The sequence below is a fragment of the Pieris napi genome, chromosome 6 (genome assembly GCF_905475465.1).
Source record: "Pieris napi chromosome 6, ilPieNapi1.2, whole genome shotgun sequence".
NCBI lineage: Eukaryota > Metazoa > Arthropoda > Insecta > Lepidoptera > Pieridae > Pieris > Pieris napi.
Genome location: NC_062239.1, coordinates 11,015,045 through 11,035,941, shown reverse-complemented (window position 1 = coordinate 11,035,941; position 20,897 = coordinate 11,015,045). Strand labels below are relative to the sequence as shown.

General features: G+C 33.8%; 2 protein-coding genes and 1 non-coding gene across 5 annotated transcripts in view; all 3 read left to right on the top strand.

Moving 5' to 3' along the window:
* The window catches only part of LOC125050094, a 127,694-nt gene that overhangs the window by 64,161 nt on the left and 42,636 nt on the right, over positions 1–20,897 (top strand). The window lies entirely within an intron of this gene.
* On the top strand, positions 5,022–5,140 carry LOC125050735. Its single transcript, XR_007117189.1, has one exon. It is a non-coding gene; the product is annotated as a 5S ribosomal RNA (ribosomal RNA).
* LOC125050095 (gastric triacylglycerol lipase-like) lies at positions 10,262–11,656 on the top strand. Its single transcript, XM_047649693.1, has one exon. The coding sequence runs from the start codon at positions 10,283–10,285 to the stop codon at positions 11,534–11,536; it is 1,254 nt and encodes a 417-aa protein (XP_047505649.1). The 5' UTR covers positions 10,262–10,282; the 3' UTR covers positions 11,537–11,656.

Genomic DNA, 20,897 nt, shown 5'->3' with positions numbered 1-20,897 from the left:
TTTTTGAGCGAGGAAAGCACCAGCTCTGGGGTCACCGGTACTACCAGGCGCCAAGTTAAAACCCACGGCCCAAGAGTCTCTCTCCCCCTCAATTGTTGACACACTAGTAAATAAAAAAACAATGTTGTAAGTTTTATTTTACTACCCCATGCTACTAAATATATTTTGTTTTATAATAGAGCAGCCATAAAGGGCATCCACCGAAGCCCAATGACACCCCAAAGGTGTTCTTTTTAAATAATTGGAGGTCGTATCTCCCAGGGAAGACCTCCACTGAAAGCTGATTCCACAGATCGCTAGTAATTGTACTAGTCAACACACAAGAGTATAAGAATGTACAAATTCATGGCTTATACCCAAAGGCTCAAAGTGATATTCAAATGTAATCTAAATTTTAAATGACGTTACATATACGGGCGCATGTCAAAGCCGTGTTAGGTGAATTGTTTTTAATTTCATTATTCACGACGCCGCTAAAAACCGATTCCGGGTTTTTACTCGATTAGTTTCCGCTGCGTCGGACAGTTCTTTTTTTAAATTATTGGGGAAAAGCGAAACAGTAAAGTGGGTTAAGAGTCGTTGAACTTGGATTTTTGCTTTTCCTTAAGTGTTTTAAGAAAGTTAAGAAATTAACAATTTAAAGTGACTGTATGGCTGTCAAACAATTTAAAGTGACTGTATTGACTGTAGTGACTGAAGGTTGTCTAAGTTGCTATCCTATATGTTACGATTGCTTTCAGAATCTCAATAAAAATCCTTCAGTATTTCCAAATTCAAGAAACCTTTAAGATTTATGTTCTTAAAAGTCTGACAATGCACTTACGAGCCTTCTGGCAATGTGAGTGTTACTTAATATTAAGGCCGATTTACATTATCTTAGTGTTTAGGAGAGTGCTTTAGGATAGTACTTTAGTTGAAACATGTAAACGCTACTTGCTTCAGTAAACGCTACGCATAGAACTTGTCTTTCAAGTTGTACTAAAGCACTCTCCTAAACACTAAGATAATGTAAATCGGCCTTTAGGTGAGAGGCTCACTTCCCGTTGGGCCCCGTTCACAAAAAAAACTATACCTAGTATTGGTAGGTTGGGATATTACATTTTTTTGAGTTTTATTTATCTAGTATGCAATGATTGCCCTAGATGTTCATTTAGTTTCATTTCCTTGAAAATGAAACTTCGAGATAGTGTTAATTGATAAGAAACGTTAAAAATCAGAACAAAAGTAAAAGAAAGAGATTTTCAGTGATGTTTCTCAGAATACAGTAAAAACTTGGAAACACGACGTTTTATATTAGAAAGTTCTAATATTAGAGCCGGACGGAGTTTACAAAAGTCGCTCGTCTTTTGTTCTAAATGTACAAGTATTATGTCTCCAGATATTTTGACGTATGCACACAGATTAAAAATCAACTGATTTATTAAAAAACCCTTTGCGTATTTTTTTCAATTGGTTGTTCTACTACTACTCCCGTATCTCACTCACTTTATCTCTTTATTATTGTGTCATTAGCCAATCGTAGAGCTGGGTGGTTCGCAAGAGTTACTTTGTTGTGTTACATAAGTATTACTAGACTAATTAATTTTATAGTTGCACTAATGTGATTATCCATGGGCGTATCGGTTAATCAAGCGAGTCTTCGTTTGGCCCATTTCATCAGATTATGATGGATGCCGTTTATCAATGGCGAGCACGTGGAGGGCGTGTTGAGGTCATTGACTTGCATCGATCCGTGGAACTAGGTCAGCCGGTCTTTGAGTTCATGCTGTCTGTGCTATAGACATACCAGCCTGTCTTAATTTTATTAAGACGGATAAAAAAGTAATGAGAGTTAAATTCACTTCAAATATCTTAACATTATGTAAGTGTATGTGTATTTCAACTGCGTGGATTTCTAGAATCTGCTGAAGAGACTTGAAACTTGATTTTAAAGGTTGGGTTAGGTAGCTTGGGAACCTAATAATTATCATAACAAAACTGTTTTTGCACAAGCAAACAATATAGAACACGGACAAAGATCAAAAGGCTGAGCACAACGGCCGTATCGATAAGCGATCTCTTCCAGACGACTAAGTGAAATTATTTTATTTATTGACAAGAAAACACGAACAAATTATCTTTATACAACGTAGAAAAAACGTTATGCCATTTGTTTTTAGTGCAACGTAACGGTTTAAGGAAAACGTAATTAAAACCCCTATTTTCTCGTACAAACGAAATGAGATAAAAGTGGTCGATATGTTACTGTAAAAGCTCGAACTGCAGTAAATCCTAAGATATTCCAGTAAAACCTAAGATCTACCAACTCCTAATCGTAAATGTCCCAAAAGGTTTGCGATTTGAACTCTTACCACCATTCCGTTGGTAAATCTTAGGATTTACATTAATGGCACGGTAAATGGTGAAAAACAAAAATAATTATTAAGTTAGACTAGCTTATGTAAGTATTATGTTTGTATTTCGTTGTTAAATTCCAAATAGAGAACTACTGATTCAGTTAGATAGATATGATAGAGATTGAGATATTCAGAGATATATGTTATGTGTTTTTTCAAAATAATTTAAATAAGTTGGTATTAGTTTGTACTTATTACTATCATATGATACCTTTATAATACTATGTACCTGTTTTGTCTAATAGTACATTAAAATAATAATTAAGAATTATTCATTGTTTTATTCCTAAAACCAACATCTACCAGCTGACAGTGGTAAAACCTAGCATATAATGAATTCGAATGGTAAAAGCTCGAAAAAATCGTCGTAATTTCAGAAATACTTACATTTACCAACTCATGTCGGTAAATCTTAAAACTTACACTTAAATCTTAAGATTAACCGTAGTTCGAACTTTTATAGTAACAGATACACCATTACAAATTCATTCATACTAAAAACGGCAACGCGGCGTATTGCTATTTCGGTAGGATTAAAACAATACCTACGGTGAATATTATCTCTAAGTTCGGTTGTGTCGAAACAATAACAAATTCAGATTAAAAGGATACCATAGTTTACTTTTTACACGTAAATTAATAAATCTCAACTATACCCATGTACTGTGTAGCATATAAAAACGAATCTGAACTGAAAATGTTATAGAAATTCTAATATTTTTGCTTAGGAAACCAATGCTACTTACGCCTAGATTGTCAGTACATATTATACGTTGCTATAATTTATACCTATCCTTATGCGGAAGTGCGTCATCAAAGACGGCCGGATATCCGGTAATTATAAATGCGCTGTCAAGAACGACATATATCAATGTCGTTATTCATTTGAAAAGGGAAATGCTTAGAAAGGGAAAAAGGGTAGGTATGTTATAGTCAAACCTTGAAGCTCCGGCGCTCCTAGGTTTGACTAGTCAATCCTCAGGTCTTATTTGAAGCCTTAATTTTTTTCCGCCTCTGACTTAAGAATTTTCCTGAGAATTAAGTCTTTTTTGTTTAAATTTATAAAAAAAAACTCATGTGTGCAATTTAGACGTGGTAGAAGTGAAACCTTCAGACACATAGTTTTTATAATTAATAATATGTAAATTAGACTTTTCACTAACTAAATGCAGGACTATGTTAAATTTTAATTTATAAGTTTAATATCAAATATTGATATTATTAATATTGATAATTAGGTAAAAACTAAAATAAAAATTGATTATTACTTATTGAATTTTTTGCACATCTATGTTTTTTAATTCAGAAAATCAACAAATACACATAATTTAAAGTTTATAGGTACACTGCACAATACTTCCCATCTCATTCTCTCCCACGCCAAATCCTACGAATTTATGCGTCTATCTCTTTTTACTGTCACTTTTTCCGTTGCATCCGGTTTGAAATCACAACGATTCTAAAGAAGTTTCACTTCAATATTAGGATCTTGCATTTTTTGTATCTGATTAATAAAATAAAAATAGCCAAGCTGCCGGTAGAAGATGCAGAGAGACCCCACATCTACGCAACGCCAAGGGATCAAGCCGCTCGGAATATGACTTGTAGTCGACAATTCGAACCGCTCGCGCTCTTCGTTATAGAGTATCTCTTTCTGCCGAATTGTTTACGCTGTGATGGAAAGACAGACAGACAGATGAATCTATTGCTCATATATACTATTTATTATAAACAGTGGGGGTGGGGGGGATCGTGCTGCGTAGGTAAATAATTTTATTGTTATTATCGTAATAAAAGACAAAAGACTGATAAATGATTGGCTGGGCGCCTTCTTCAAGTTTACAAGAAGCTTCTAGCGCTTAAGAGGAATCGGGTGCTTGAATAAATTATCCTCCTCGCAGAAGGCTTACCGGGATTCTATTCAACGTTCAGGCGTAGCTTCGCTTACAATTTAACTTATGTACCAACATGATGTTAGAATCATTAATAAAAAGCGGCATTATGTCATGTTATAATTTATCTTAATAATTAGGCAGAGAGAAGAGTTGCACGCTGAGATCCTGGTTCAAACTCCGGCTGTGCGCCAATTGACCTTCTAAAAATAAAATAAAAAATCTGTGGCGCTACAAACTCATTAGGTCTGGGCCTCAGATATCTGAATCTGTTTCATGATCATTTTTCAATCTAATAGGCAAGTAGGTGATCAGCCTCCTGTACCTGCGACACGCCGTTGACTTTTTGGGTCTAAGACTGTCGGTTTCCTCACGATGTTTTCTTTTACCATTTGAGCGAATGTTAAATGCGCACATAGAAAGAAAGTATGGTGCACAGCCGGGGATCGAACCTACGATCTCGGGAATGAGAGTCGCACGCTGAAGCCACTACTCAAACAAATTGACCTTCTATGTGCGCATTTAACACTAGAAAACATCGTGAGGAAACTGTGCCTTAGATAATTTTTAAAGAGCTTTATTTCTCATTACAAAACATGTATTTTTATTTATTGGAACGAAGTTCCTTATCGCGCGTTGTGAAAGGGGGCTCGACGGAAAAAATTCTTACGAAAACTTGTCACGACACTTTTTTGCTATAGTTGTTATATTTTACATTTTCGATTTAGCTATCGCCAACGTCCATACCACGTTGAATACACCGGTTCTCGTCCGATCACCGAAGTTAAGCAACGTCGGGCGAGGTCAGTACTTGGATGGGTGACCGCCTGGGAACACCTCGTGATGTTGGCTTTTTTTTTTCGTTGTAAGATTGGTGTCGAGAAAATCTATCATACTGTTATTGATACCAATTAACATATAAATTAATTGAAAGGAATTTCGTTCCATCCGGGTGTCCCTTGACACCTCTAAAGTTTTTTATTAAAATAAGTCGCCATCAGCCATCCCAATTTTAGTCTACTAGGTTCATTCTGATATGTATCTGATGAATTGGTTACACGCGCTAATATTACGAACTTTAGACGTTAATTGATTAAATAATTGCACACCCTCATACTTAATAGACTTCTTCAAATAATTTGTACGCGGCTTCGGCAAGATAAGCAAACTCGCTCGACGATTATTGTGTGTACTGTGTGTTTTTTTTAATGATAAGCAACTATGGAGAGAGTTATTTAAATTTTTTAATTACGATACAGGTGCTATAAACATAGAGTTGTTTAATCGTCATAATTTTGGTTTCTTGGTAGATTTGATTAGTCTGTGTCAAAAAATTGTATCTAAATAGTGCTTTTATTAATTTATTTTGTAGTGTTTGTATGTTAGAAATTTTGTTTTTGCATGCTGTACCCCATATTTCATTTAGATATATGAAATGTGATAAATACAGTCGACGGCGTATGTCAGGCACAGAAGACACCAACTTGCCTATTAGAAAAAACAAATTATGACGTAAGAGATACAAAAATATGACCTTAAAAGGTTGTAGCACCACTATTTTTTTTGACTCACAATTTAACGCATTATATTACAACAGATATGAATACAAACCGTAAAATCTAATATATAAAATTCTCGTGTCTAATAGTTAAACTCCTCCGAAACGGCTTGACCGATTCTCATGAAATTTTGTGTGCATATTGGATATGTCTGAGAATCGGACAACATCTATTTTTCATCCCCCTAAATTTTAAGGGTAGTCCACCCCTAAATTATTATTTTTTAATTTTTAGATATTTTTTTTTATGATACAGCATTAAAAATACATACAACCCCTAATTTTCACCCCTCTACGATCAACCCCTATTTTTTATTATAAATGATAAACATGGCAGAACGATGTTTGCCGGATCAGCTAGTTGTAATATATAATTCCTTGTTTGTATTCCTATAGCTATTATTATATAGTCGACTCATTGGTAATGTATATTTTATTCTGTATTTTTTTAATATAACAGAGGCAAACGGGCAGGAGGCTCAACTGATATTAAGTGATACTGCCGCCCATTGACACTCACATTGCCAGAAGGCTCGCAAGTGCGTTGCCGGCCTATTAAGATTGGTACGCTCTTAATGCCTTGCTATCGTAATTATTACCAAGAGAGTTATTACTCTGCCAAATCTTTCACAGCGAACCCTGAATCAAGTCACTAAAACATCTTACCTTTATGACGCAATATAAAAAATATTAATTTCCAAGGATCTAGAATGCGTGGAATACATTTTACTTTACTGTTTATGTATAGAGCGCGTAGCGAGAGCATGTTCGACTAATGCGTAAAATATGAATAATAATTTCTATGCTACTGAAATATTAATGTATTGATGCTTTATTGTCGATCTAATTACCGGGCTCTGGCATTTTTACGAATAGAAATTGTCACAATTAAAAAAAAATTATGGCAAAATTGTGTGACAGTTGTCACTGTGTGGAACACATGCCATAATTATTCTCGCAAGCCTTAGTCGTTTTTACTTAATTTTACTAAATTATAATTTATTTATTTATAAGTTGAAATATTATAACAACGTGAATGCATAAAATTATACAAGAAAATATGATATAACAAATTGTACACACATACATACACATCAATTATATTAGAAATAAGCAATTAGAAAGGGACAAAATTAAACAAGCAACAATAAAAAGTATAATAAACTAAACAGAAACTTAAGCCTCATTAAAAGCACGATAATCAAAGTTACGGTAAGCTGGAAAATTGTTGAAAATTATGTCAATATTTTCATCAATGTTAGTTATTACTATAATTATTATAATGACAGTTATGTTGTTTAATTTTAAGAAAAATGTAACAGAAAACACCAGAATAATCTGTCCCGCTCCAGGTTATCCCTTTGCCTCTGCCATGACTTTTGGCAGTAACGCTTCCCTTCTGCGACTCCAAGAACTTTAGCTCAGTGAGCTCAGTTTGAAAATGTGATCTGGATCCCTCTGAAACAATTCCATTTGAATGAGGAGTGTTGTAAAAGAAAAAAAAATGGTACACAACCGCGCTCTATAACTTGCCAAAAGCCAAAGTAATTGAAGGTGCGTCGTAAATACGTATCTTTGACGCGATACCCGAATTTTATTCGCCATTTCATGGGCTCAATATATTAATGGACTTCGTGATTTTTGAAACGCGATGTCATATCTTCCACTGTAATATATTAGGTGTTCAATAGCGTATAATTTATGTCAAATGTTTGTTTTTTAATAGAATTAGAATGGCTCTTTTATTTGAAAATGGCCGCGGCTACAGTTCACAGATTAAACTAGAATAATAAATATAGTACTATTTTGGCGGCTATTTTAGGTATAGGACAAAATATCTATATCTATGGCGTATTACAGTTTTACTTATCTGTGACGCCGTGAATTGTAACTTGACATTTTATTTAGTTCACCAATCAAAGAGATTAGATAAAAATAAAAAAAATGTAAAACACTTACAGGCAGGTTGACAAGCGAACGGTAGTTTAATTTCACAGTTTACTTACGTAATGTTGACAATTTACCAGAAAATTTATGTCAAAAAAGACTAGAATTTAGAGTCTGGCTAATGAAAGAAGATAATTCAATTATTTGAATACTTTCGGATGGCAACACAGAATGTCATTGAATTTCTTAGGTTAGTATGATTTATTGTCTTGATACTTCATGTAATTTCTCATTTTTATTTCTATTAGTATATATTTTTTACGAATAGTTTACTGGTATAATAGCCTAAACATTTAGAAAGTTTCATAATCAATGTGAGAGACAGTGATAACAGCAATGACTCTGATGAATCTATCCATTTAGATTTTTTGGATTCTGGTTTTAATTATTTCCGAATAAAGTTGTGTTTTATACTACATATAGTTTTAGTTGTCCATGCAATGCTAGTTAGTCATTTTAAGTATCAATAGTAAAAGACTAAATACGTTACTATCAATATAAAAAATAAGTATCAAGTAAGTTTAAACCACAAAATATATCAAACTTTTAGGGATACCATACTATTTTTTTTTTAATTTGCCGCCCTTTTTTGTTATCTTCTTTCATTAGCCAGACTTTATAGTTGTTCATTTATGGGACTATAGACTACATCTTCGCGGCATAAGATGGCGCTAGCCACTTGACAGTTGACAATCCCGATCGTCCGTCACCATAGATACAACAGAAAAAGTGGAAAATTACAACACTGTTTATGTGTATAAACAAGAGTTCAGTCTTGTAAGCATTACTTGTAAAGTACAACAGAACCTGTTCTGAGATAATTAAATAACAACCTTCCGTGTTTCTGTACTCTAGTTTATAACAATAACAATGTATTCTGAATAATATAATGTAAATTTATTCAATTTTTTTACGCACCGAGTTCAAACATATAAACATAAGTATATATATCCTAGAAGTAGTTATGACTATAAAAAATTCAAAATTATTAAAAACATTAAAACAAACTTACCTGTATCTACCGAGGGATCCGACCGTGTCATGTTGTATCACGGTGTATTAGAAAAATTATTACGCTATGCCTATAAGAAGGACTTGCCTTTATTTCCCAGTCACCACCACCATTACCAACTTATCCTTACAAGTTCTTACAAAAGAAAAGCTATGGAAAAAGGCTTACTATAAAGTTAACCATTATCTAGTTGATAAAAGGGCCTGGAACTAGTGCTAGACGGACAACTTCTAATTAATTTGGGATACTTGTTTTAAAATAAGTGTTGTTTGATGATTTGCTTTTTTAAAAGAGTACCGAGAGTTTTTTTACGCCGGCTTTTTCTCTCGGCCCTCTTTCTACGTTGCCGATGAGTAAGGATGTCTACCGTAAAAATTTAATGACGTCGAAGAACCTTATATTTCATAATAAACATATTTTATTTTATTTTTAGTAAATTTATCCAAAATAGTGTATTGTCTGAGAGACAGCGTAAACGTTTATTGATCTGTCTGTGTTGTTGATATCCAAAACCACTAAAAGGATTAGTTCGCGTCGTAAATGTATCAAGTTAGTTTCAATCTTTTTCATTAAAACGTTGTCAAAGCTAAAGGATAGCCATTTATAATTAAAATACAACAATAATAAAATTATATCTTTAAGCCCCTGTTTCGATATTCAAAATACCTCTACTGCCCATTTGACAGCCGTTTTTGTTGATACTAACTACGACTCGTTAATAGTTAAGATATTAAAACCAAGCATTATATATTCCGCGAACAAAGTTCAATACCAAACTAATAACTTTGATCCAAAGATAACCTTGACCGTCGTCTTTATCGTAATTACGTAACATACAATGCTGTGTTTACATACAAGGGACATTGCGTTGGCCTTAACAATCTTCATTGTATTAAAGTCAAGGGATTTATCTTTATAAAACCAATAATATAATGCTTTCGCTAAACCTTTTCCTACAAAAATTCAAATTCCTATATCACTTATTATTATGCCCTAAAACAGAAGTGGCAATGGGCGGGGCATATAGCAAGATACACAGATAAAAGGTGGACGTTAAATATAACTGTATGGAAGGAAAGAAGAAGGAGAAGAGGGCGCCCCAAAAAAAGGTGGATAGAAGAAATAGAAGCGGTAGCAGGAAGCGAATGGAGAAAGAAAGGCATGGACAGAGTCAGTTGGAAAAAGCTGGAGGAGGCCTTTACCCGTGAAGGGGTTCCGATCGATGGTACTAAAGATAGCTAGAATATAGGATATATGTAGGATAAAATTAATGTTTTAAATAAAAAAAATCTAAGCTGTATATATCATAACTTTGTCGTGAATTTGAAATTTTAAATAATAATAATAACCTTATTATTATTACTATTTATATTACTTATATCTTTTGTATACAGACATCGCGACAACTGTATTTATATATACACAAAGATTTTATCCTTTATATGACTAATAACGAGTTTTATCGTCAGTTGATAACATGGCGTCAAAAGTAAAACTCACGTTTAATGTCCTTTTCATATCCGTGGCAGTGATTTTTAGTAATGTGATCCGTTTCAAAATTCTGCCCATAAACAACGAGACAAAGCTCTCGCTTGGGTATCCTAGAGACAGCCTTCTGAATTTCACAGAACTGGCAAGTGAATATGGATATGCGACTGAGGAACATACAGTCGTCACTGAAGACGAATATTTGTTAACCGTATTCAGGATTGTGCGAGGCAGGAATTGTAAAGGGAAAATTAAGACACCACCAGTGATCCTCATGCATGGATTGCTACAAAGCTCTGACGCGTGGCTGGATGCAGGCCCGACCGCCGGGCTGGCCTATCTCCTAGCAGATGCGTGCTATGACCTGTGGGTCGGAAATCAAAGAGGTAATTACTATGGTAGACGACACCTAACATATAATCCAGATGATGACGCCGAATTCTGGAACTTTTCCGTCGACGAAATTGGACTTTACGATATTCCAGCGACTATTGATTACGTACTAAATCAGACTAATGTTAAAAAATTAAACTACATCGGATATTCCCAGGGTTCTGGAAGCTTATTTATCATGTGTTCTGAAAGACCTGGGTATTGTGATAAAGTGAAGATTTTAATCGGTTTAGCCCCGGCTGCGAGACAAACGTATACCAAGTCTGTGATTTACAGATTAGCAACTACAAGCATCGCAGCAATGGAGGGTGTCATAAGAGGTGCTGGTATTCAAGAGATTTTCGCAAAGGGACAACTGAGCCAGGAAGCTCTTGGGTTTATTTGTCAAATGAGTGCGATCGCGGAACCTGTCTGTGGTACTGCTGAACAGTTGTTTGATTCCTTCCATCCGGGGTCGATAACAAATAGGACTCTACAAGTAATGTTTGGACATTTTCCTGCTGGAACATCTGTTCATAACATGGCGAGGTACGGCCAGAGTATGTGCACGGATAAGTTCCAGAAGTTTGACTATGGGAAAGATGTTAATTTAGTGAAATATGGTAGTGAAATGCCTCCAGAGTATAACTTGAATCGAATGACAGCGCCCATAGTGATAATATATGGGAAGAATGATCATTTGGTTGATCCAAAAGATATAGCTTGGTTGGTGGAACAATTACCGAATGTGGCTAATGTTATGGAAGTGACTGATCCTCTATGGAACCACTTTGACGTGACATATAGTCAGTATACCAGTGAGTTAATTTTTCCGACTGTGAATAAATACTTAACAAAGTTTAGCACATAAAATCTAATAAACTTTTAAATTTAGTCCTAAATGTGTACATATTGTTAGGTGGAATATCAATAAAAGGACCTTTCGTTTGTAAGATTCACATATACTATTTATATATTTTGTGTTAGATTTATGTTATATATATATATATTATTTTTATATACATATATATATTATATATGATAAATAAGGAAATATTGTGATAACAGCCTATCGTCTGTGATAATTATAAATATTTAACTAATCAATATGTTATTTTATATCTTAGTTCGCCGCATATGCACAGTATGATTTATAGGTTTACATGAAAATCTTCTGTGAACACGGCCTTATCATTCAGATAAGATTGAGAGTCGAGACTTAACGCTAAGTATGACTCCCAAATGTCAAAAACGTAGGTTTGACATACGGGATCTTAGGCTAAGTCTTGTCTTGGACTGTTAGGGTAATTCACAAACAAATAAAGATCCATGCACACTGCAACCCTGAGTCCGAGGCTGTCTTGTTTATTGCATGTAAAATAGCAAAATTAAAAGCCTTTTATTTTAGATAACATTTAAATATATTTATATTACATCTCATTCATTCCTTGATATGTGCGTGCCTTTTTTGGCATAGGCAGATTCCCGCCATTTCTGTCTGCTCACTCGCTGCCATGTACCACCTGCTATTTCTTTAATCTGGACCATCCAACTTCTAAATTTTCTTCCTCTTTTGCGTTTACCGTGCACCACATTAATACTTTTTTGCTTCACTTTTCTCTTCTCTCCATGTACCTCGCCCATTTCCATTCTTTTATTTATTTTCATTGTGACATATACCTCAGTTATTCTTTTTAATGATGTAAAATAAAGTGTTTTAAAGAATATCTCGTTTCAAAAGTCAATTATTGACATAAATACATCACGAGGAAGATTGTTTGCAGATAACATTAACGTGTACTTTTAACGACAAACTGACATTACAGCTTAACTTGTTATTTGAGTCAATAAATAAATGAATAGTATGCACACATATGTTTCCGGGTACTATTTGCAAAATAACAGTCGTAATTATTACAAGTGGTAGGGTTTTATATAGAAGGGCTTTTTTATTTTATTATATAGACAAGATTTAAACAATACGTACATTTCCATATTGTTATATCCTTTCATCTTTAACCACTTAAAAACAAAATTATCACTAACATTTCAATACTCTCACTACATATATTTACAAAAAATATCTTGTCAATCTCTCCTATGCTGATACAGAAAATATTGTTATTGAGCAAAAATAGTTTAATTATAAATTTGTGCTATGTAGAGATCAATAGCAATTACCGAACACAAATAAAGAATAAAAACATCTTCCAAGCCGGCCGGTCACCGTGGAAGATCACGACCAAAACCCTCCAGAGAAAATAAAAAACAAACAGTACAAAAAAACAGTCATCAAAATATTATACATATATAAAACTTTGTTGACAGAGACTAGAGAGTAACATATTTGGTCTTCTCTGGAGGAGGCCTTTGCCTTTCATGGAGAGGGTTCTTGCTAAAAAATATTAAATTAGATATTGTTACTATGTTATGTCAATTACAACATCAACTTCAAATTAAATCAATAACTAATTAATCTTATTTAAATTTTTTAAATGAAACTACAAACATGTAATGGATTTGAATATATTATTATTACAATCAAATTATTTGTTAATCATAATCACATTAATTTTAATTTCTGTCTAATTTATTTTGGATGCTCACTGTTAATGAAACTGTACTAGGGAATGCAAGAAATAAAAAGGCTTTTTATTTATTTTATTTTATTTATTTATTTATGTAGAAATCATAACTAAAGAGACTGGCTGGCAACACAGGGAATAATATATTATGTGTAATAATTTTTTTCTTTCTTTCCTTATCATTTCTAAACATGTCAAAATGCGCTGTCCACGTACACCCGTAAGTGTGAAATGTCAACATACATTTTTGACGTAGAATAATCTGATTTAGCTCTAAGTATAACCCGTAATAATCAATTGGACTTGACATTTAGAAATCATTCTTAGCGGTAAGTCTCCACTCTGCATCATACCTATAACGGTTACTTCCTGCACAGAAGAATTTAAATTAAATTAAATTAAAATTATTTTTTAACCACGGAAATTTACTGTAGATTTTTCCTTTCCTATTATAAGTACGGAAATTTATTTTTGAACTCTTAATATTTAATTAACGTGTAAGATTGTATCATGGTCAAAATGCGGTCGGAAGAAGTGGTCGGCCGTTCACCTAAGCCATGAACTTGTTCGCGCGATTCGATTCGTATATTTTTCAGATTTTATTTTCTTATGTTTGTTAATTATTTACAATTCGATATTACGTAGTCAAACATGTATAAAATCTATACATTTTTTCAATTACCTACCGCCACATGCCTATTCCACTAATCTTTATATATAAAATTCTACTGCACGTATGTATGTCACTGATCTCCTATTAAAAGGTTGGACCGATTTTGATGGCTGTCTTTCAGTTTGTATGCGTTTGGATGGCACCCTGGATGGTTTAGATTCACAAATCAGCCCAACAGACAGCGCTGCAGTCAGTACTTTCATACTTTGTTTAATATCCTAATCGCTTGAAATAAATATCATGCAGGACAACATCTGTCGGGTCCGCTAGTCATATATTATTACAATTGTAAAACCCATAGATCAAAATAATTTATACAAACCACACCGATTTTCTAATGTAACATATTATGATTTTATTATATTATTCCGTTAAATAAATAAAAAGATATCAAGATTATTTATCGGTTACAAATAACCAAAAAACCGGAAGGAGACATTTTGGTTCTACTTACTTGCTTTAGAGTCTTTTAGTAAAGGCCGATTTACATTATCTTAGTGTTTAGGAGAGTGCTTTAGGATAGTACTTTAGTTGAAACATGTAAACGCTACTTGCTTTAGTAAACGCTACGCTAAAGAACTTGCCTTTCAAGTTGTACTAAAGCACTCTCCTAAACACTAAGATAATGTAAATCGGCCATTATTATCATTAGTGTTTAGGAGAGTGCTTTAGGATAGTACTTTAGTTGAAACATGTAAACGCTACTTGCTTTAGTAAACGCTACGCTAAAGAACTTGCCTTTCAAGTTGTACTAAAGCACTCTCCTAAACACTAAGATAATGTAAATCGGCCATAAGAGAAAATCGACACTAACCTCTCGTATCACGTATGTCAATAATGAATTGGACATAAGGACCTATAGAACACAGATTTGTATTAGAAGAAAAAAGTTCAGATGAATATGTTACTACATAAAATCTTTTGCAAAAAAAAGTGCACCTAAGGAAATAAACGTTCCAAGGTCGATTTCAGTTAATTAAATTTAATTGTCTGACGTAGTCTGTTTACTTATAATCGTGTAAAATTTTATTATAAATTATTTAAAACCGATCTACACGGCAAACTATAAGAAGTGATCGGAATTAACGTTGTTTTTGAAAGACTAACTGTACGCGCAATATGGTCAAAGGGTAATGTATTTTAATCTTCATTTATATACTAGAGCAAGGTTGGCCTAGTGGTTATAGCGTGGTCTCATGCCTGAGATTGTAGGTTCGAACCCCGGCTGTGCACTGAACTATACGCACTTAACACTCGACGGGGTTTGTCAGTCACAGAATGCTGATCACCTACTTGCCTAATAGGAAAAACAAATGAATACGAAACAGTTACAGAAATCTGAGGGCCAGACTTAAAAGGTTGTAGCACAAAACCGAAAACAAAATTTCAATATGAACCCGAATTGAGTGATGCGTTCAACTGAACAAGGTTTCAACTTCAAGTTCAAGGTCGCGCCTCTATGAAAAAAACGTGTGTTTACTTTTGTACACGCGTTAGAAGTTATACTTCTTTGGAGTAACAAGGTAAAAATCTTTTCAAAAATTGTATCTTTCGCCTTATTCTGTGTTTGTAGAAAAAACAACACGAACCATAGAAAATAAAAAATTTACTCTCATTTTTCCCTAACCGTCCAAAAGAAGTATAACTTCAAATAACGCGCCAAAGGAAGTATAACTTCAAATAACGCGCCAAAAGAAGTATAACTTCAAATAACGCGCCAAAGGAAGTATAACTTCAAAAAACTAAAATGTTGACTATAACTTCAGGCTGTCAGTTTTTTGTGACGGTGTGCGCGCGCATCGTAAAAAAATACTCTCATAATTTTTCCCTAACGCGCCAAAACAAGTATAACTTCAAAAATCTCAGTCTAGCAGTCAGGTTCTTACTAATAGATTTATTTATTAAAGAAACTAAACAGATACATCTCTATACAGTTACAATAAAATAAAGTAAAACATAAAATAAACACATTGGACATCCACACAAGACCAGATATTGAGATTGCTGAGATTCATTTTGGCTTTAGAAGTCGCTGGCAAGGTTGCGGATGGAGGCTATAATATAGATAAAACATTAAGGCGAACTTCTTAATTAAGACCAGATCTGAATAGACCCGGACAAGATCTTTTATTAAGGAAAAAATCAAATTCCTGATTTACCGGTTCGCAAATACATGTGTAAATATTGTTTTGACGAAGATATTTTAACATTTAAAATGTAACATGAAATTTATTTAAATTTCAATTTCATTATGAATTAATACAGAACATTCTTGTTTATTTTTCCTTCGGTCGTGACTGACATTCCCGGTGTATGAGAGTTATGCTATCTCTACATGAATTTAAGGAGATTTTCGTAGCTGCGTAGAACATATTCATAAAACTGGGGGAAGTCGAAACCATATATTTGTTTTTGATTCGTCAAACGGACGTATCATGTTTGTCAACGCGTTTTGATTGGAGAAGCGTATTGACTTGAGATCACAATCAAGCAGAACGCGCCGTCGTTTCGTCTTTCATTTTACGTTCACTACTGATTTATTAATAAAAAAACAATGTTCATAGATGTCGTGGAGTTGTAATGGAAGCGTGGAAGATTAAACGCTTTATTTAGATTAACAGCCTTGCGATTCTGCAACTCACTTTTCGAACTCTCACAGCGGTTTTCGCAGCGGCGGTCGCGCTCTGATAAACAATAAACTACAATTTCCCTCCTTATCAGAACGCCAAATCGTAAAATGACTGCTTTACGACTGATTTGAGCGCGACCGCTGCTGTGAAAACCGCTGTGAGAGTTCGAAAAGTGAGTTACAGAATCGCAATGCTGTTGGCAGTCACGGAAATTAACGCGTCAACTTAAGGTTAAAATATTCCAACGTCAAATCTGTGTGGTTGTAACACGTGGAAGGCCAGGGCACTGCACCTGCTTCAAGTCTACGTCAACGGTTGGCCTATTCTGGGTATCCACTAGCCCGCGAAAATCTCTAACAAATAACTTTGGGAGCGCAGTCGAGAAACACTTATTAGCCAGCAGATCAAGAGTGGAAATGGATAGACCATACACTCCGAAGAGATTCCAATTACATCTTCAAGCAGGGGCTTGATTGGAACCCGCAAGGATTAAGCGTGGCCGTCCCAGGCAAACCTGGCGTCGTACTGATGAGGCAAAGAGAGCCCGAAAGACTTGGAGCGAGGTGAAATACGAGGCTTAAGACCGAACGCGATGGAGACTCGCTGTGGACGCCCTCTGGCCCATCTAGGGGTCATAGGACATTCAGTCAAATAATGTTGATTATTATTATTATTTTATTTATTTACAGTTCGTTGCAAATGAAAGAAACACAATACATAAAAAATATAAGGGATGCAACGGGCGGCCTTATCGCTAATAAGCGATCTCTTCCAGGCAACCCTAGTTAAGAGAAAAACTTAAAAAATTAAATAAAAAAGAAACATGCGTGCGAGAAGTGCAGAATCCTTAAACTAAAGTAATACAAAAAAAATATTAATAACAAACTAAAAACTTAAAGCTGATCTTACAAATACATGAACAGCGAATAGTGATGTAAAAGGAAACATAAGAATTATACAAGTTACGATTGACTTATTAGTTCTTATGTCTACTGATGTGGGATTTAATTTGAGACCAATTTACATCCAAGCATATAAATACATAACAAAACTCCGATGCAAGCAAATTATAATTCATAGAAATCTTCACTGAAAGTGTGCATATTTAGTCTTACTTACACACTTTTTTTTTTTTAGAGACAATTCACACCAATTGACCTAGTCCCATGCTAAGCTGGTGAAGCTTGTGTTATGGGTACTAGGCAACGGATATTCATACATATTATAGATAGATATACATATAAATACATATTTAAACACCCAAGACCTAAGAACAACACCAAATGCTCATCACATCGATGTTCGCCTCAGCCGGGGATCGAACCCGGGACCCATGGTACTAACCACTAGACCAATGAGTCGTCGAACTGACTTCCGTATGTATGTCGTTTCTGTAATTAAGGACAAAATACCGGTATCTCCTTCCGCCATTTGAAATTTTTTACTTTGAAATCGCTTAGAATTCCAATAGCAAAAGTCCAATTGGTGTAATTAAAAAACGAAAAGATTCTTTAATGCTGCCTTGAATCTGTGTCTTTTTGACATTTGACACATAATATAAGCAGGAAACAAGTTTTCACGGTCAGGTTTAATTAATAACATTATTTTAATATATATTTTGTAAGTGTAATGTAAGTGCGAGCTAATTTGTCTGCTGTGTTAAGCGTTTGTTATTTTATTATTATCTCATTGTCAATATGTCAAGTATAGCGTAGTGGTATAGATGCTGTTATTAACCAATAATTGAAAAATTTGGTCAAAAAGAGTGGGGGATATTTTCGTTTCAGTTCATTGAACCCCTTAATTTGTGGACTGGTAGTAAATGTAAAGATTAGTTCCTTCATCTTTTATATTCTCGTTTATTAAAGTATATATAGTTATTAAAATAATAAATGAATTTTGATTTCATTTAATTTGTTAAAATCTACTCAGCTTCCGTGATATAAAAAACTACCTAAACTGTAGTTCTGACGCCAGTGCGCTAATCTAAATATGTTATGAATAATATAATTGTATATGTTTAAAAATCTTCAGTTTCAAATATTATGACTTAATTTACATAGTAATTAACTAACATACTGGTCAGTTGTTGAGTACAATTAAATACGCCGCAATATGAAGAGGGCATTGTTTATTTTACAATGACCAAAAGTAATCCTGTATCATTATTGTTTTCTATTAAAAGTTTGGGATTAATTAGAGAATTAAATCAAATAATTAATATCATTCAACCGTTTTGCACACAAAATACAGTATACATTACCGACAACAACCATTTCACATTATTACCAAGGAGTGTTCTCGAACATTCCCATTTAGCGTTTATCATAAATGAATAAAGTGAAATAAATTAAGTGAATTAATAGTTTAATTCTCATAAATAGTTCACGTGCAAGTACGATCATGTAAATACTGTATTAATAACTGTGTTTTTTTTTTAAATTTAATTACAGAATATGTAACCCGTCAGTGTCGCTACAACCATGTTTCGTCATATTTCTGTATTTCTATCGTGATTTTTTTGTAATAGGCAATAGCTGACACACGCTGTTAACTTTTTCGGTCTAAGAGATGCTATTTTCTTTACTGTACGAGCTAGAAATATTTACGCACTTAGACAAATCATTGGTGCACAGCCGGAGCTTGAACCTACGACCCCTGAATGGGAGTCGCACGCTAAAGCCACCACTGCTAGTATAGACAATAGAAATGCTGATAAAAATTTACATTAAAATGCGCCAAAACGTGAAAAACTTTATATTAATTGCTTTGCCTTTTATCATCCTTATAAAAGCGTTTTAATTTCACAAAAAATTCAGAAAAGGTTTAAGATAGAATCTATCAGCATTTTTTATGTATGGATTTACCTTGATTTATGTAATCACCGAGATATAATCATCGGTTATTGTATTATGTACCTAGTCTGTTATGCATAACAAACAATACCTAGGAAATAAAAGTTAAAAATAAATTCTATTAATATAGATTATGGATTAACCTACTAACATTGTTGTGTTAATGTGGCAATTAACACAATTTCAAACGATATACTATTATGAATTAAAGTAATCTATAAAAAAGGTTAATTACCTACTCATATTTAAAGAAATTATTTTATTAGGCCGAATTGCTGCGTCTAAATCTTGGTAGGGCCAACTAATAATTTATTATCCATATGCATTTAACTCTTGCTTGCAGTTTAAAGGAATGTTCATGGAAGAACGCCATGTCTTAGGCTCAGACATCCTTTTGATTGCAGATCTTGCGCTAAGTATAGTATAAATTTCATGGCGTGTACAAAAAGTCTGTTCGTTATAAATCATCAATGCATATTGGGGGGCCGAAAAAATCGTAGGTTGACACATAGACGCTACTAGTAATTAACAAATAATTAATTTAGCTATTCAAAGGGGAAACGCTGCCAGTATCTTCGGAACCTTGCCTAAAGGGACTCCTTTTAATAATATACTTTAAGATTATTAAGTATTACAACGTTTATATTCTGTAATTTGGTTGTTGTATATTGATTGAAATAATATTAACCAATATGGTTTTTAGTTAGCCCTAACCTTCAAAAGACACGTATATAAATTCGATAACTGTAGTACAATATGTTTGTGAGATATAGAATTTTTATTTAAAAAAATGTTTTTTTGCGTTAATAAAGCGAAAAAATACTATGGAAGCTATCCAAACAAGATTTTTCTATTTTAGCCTATGAAATTGTGTTGTTCGGACCATATCGGAGCAATGGCGTTACTACCAGCTGTATATGTTAGTCTAGCCACAAGGATTACCAATTGGTAAATCAAACTAGTAGTCAACTTTTGGGTTGGATTGACTTTAATTAATTTATAACCCCTTGTATAATTTTTTAGTAGGAATTTATATCATACTAGCTGACCGGGCAAACGTCGTTTTGCCATGTATATCATTTATAATAAAAAAATAGGGGTTCATCGTGGAGGAATGAAAGTTAGGGGTTGTATGTATTTTTTAATGTTTTATTATAAAAAAATAAAAACAGAAAAAAATATCGAAAAATTAAAAAAATATATTTTGGGGGGAGTACCCTTAACATTTAGGGGGATAAAAAATAGATGTTGTTCGATTCTCAGACATACCCAATAAGCACACAAAATTTCATGAGAATCAGTCGAGCCGTTTCGGAGGAGTTTAACCACAAACACCGCGACACGAGAATTTTATATATTAGATAGTTCATTCCCTGGTCTATATATATACGGCAACTATAAAATGATACTTTATTCCTCTTTATATGAATGGACTTTATAAACTGCAGTCGAGCTTAAAATGCAATATCTAGATTCCAGGTCCCGCAAT

Excerpts from the sequence above, each read along its gene's own strand:
- LOC125050095 (XM_047649693.1), top strand. The coding sequence starts at position 10,283 with ATGGCGTCAAAAGTAAAACTCACGTTTAATGTCCTTTTCATATCCGTG.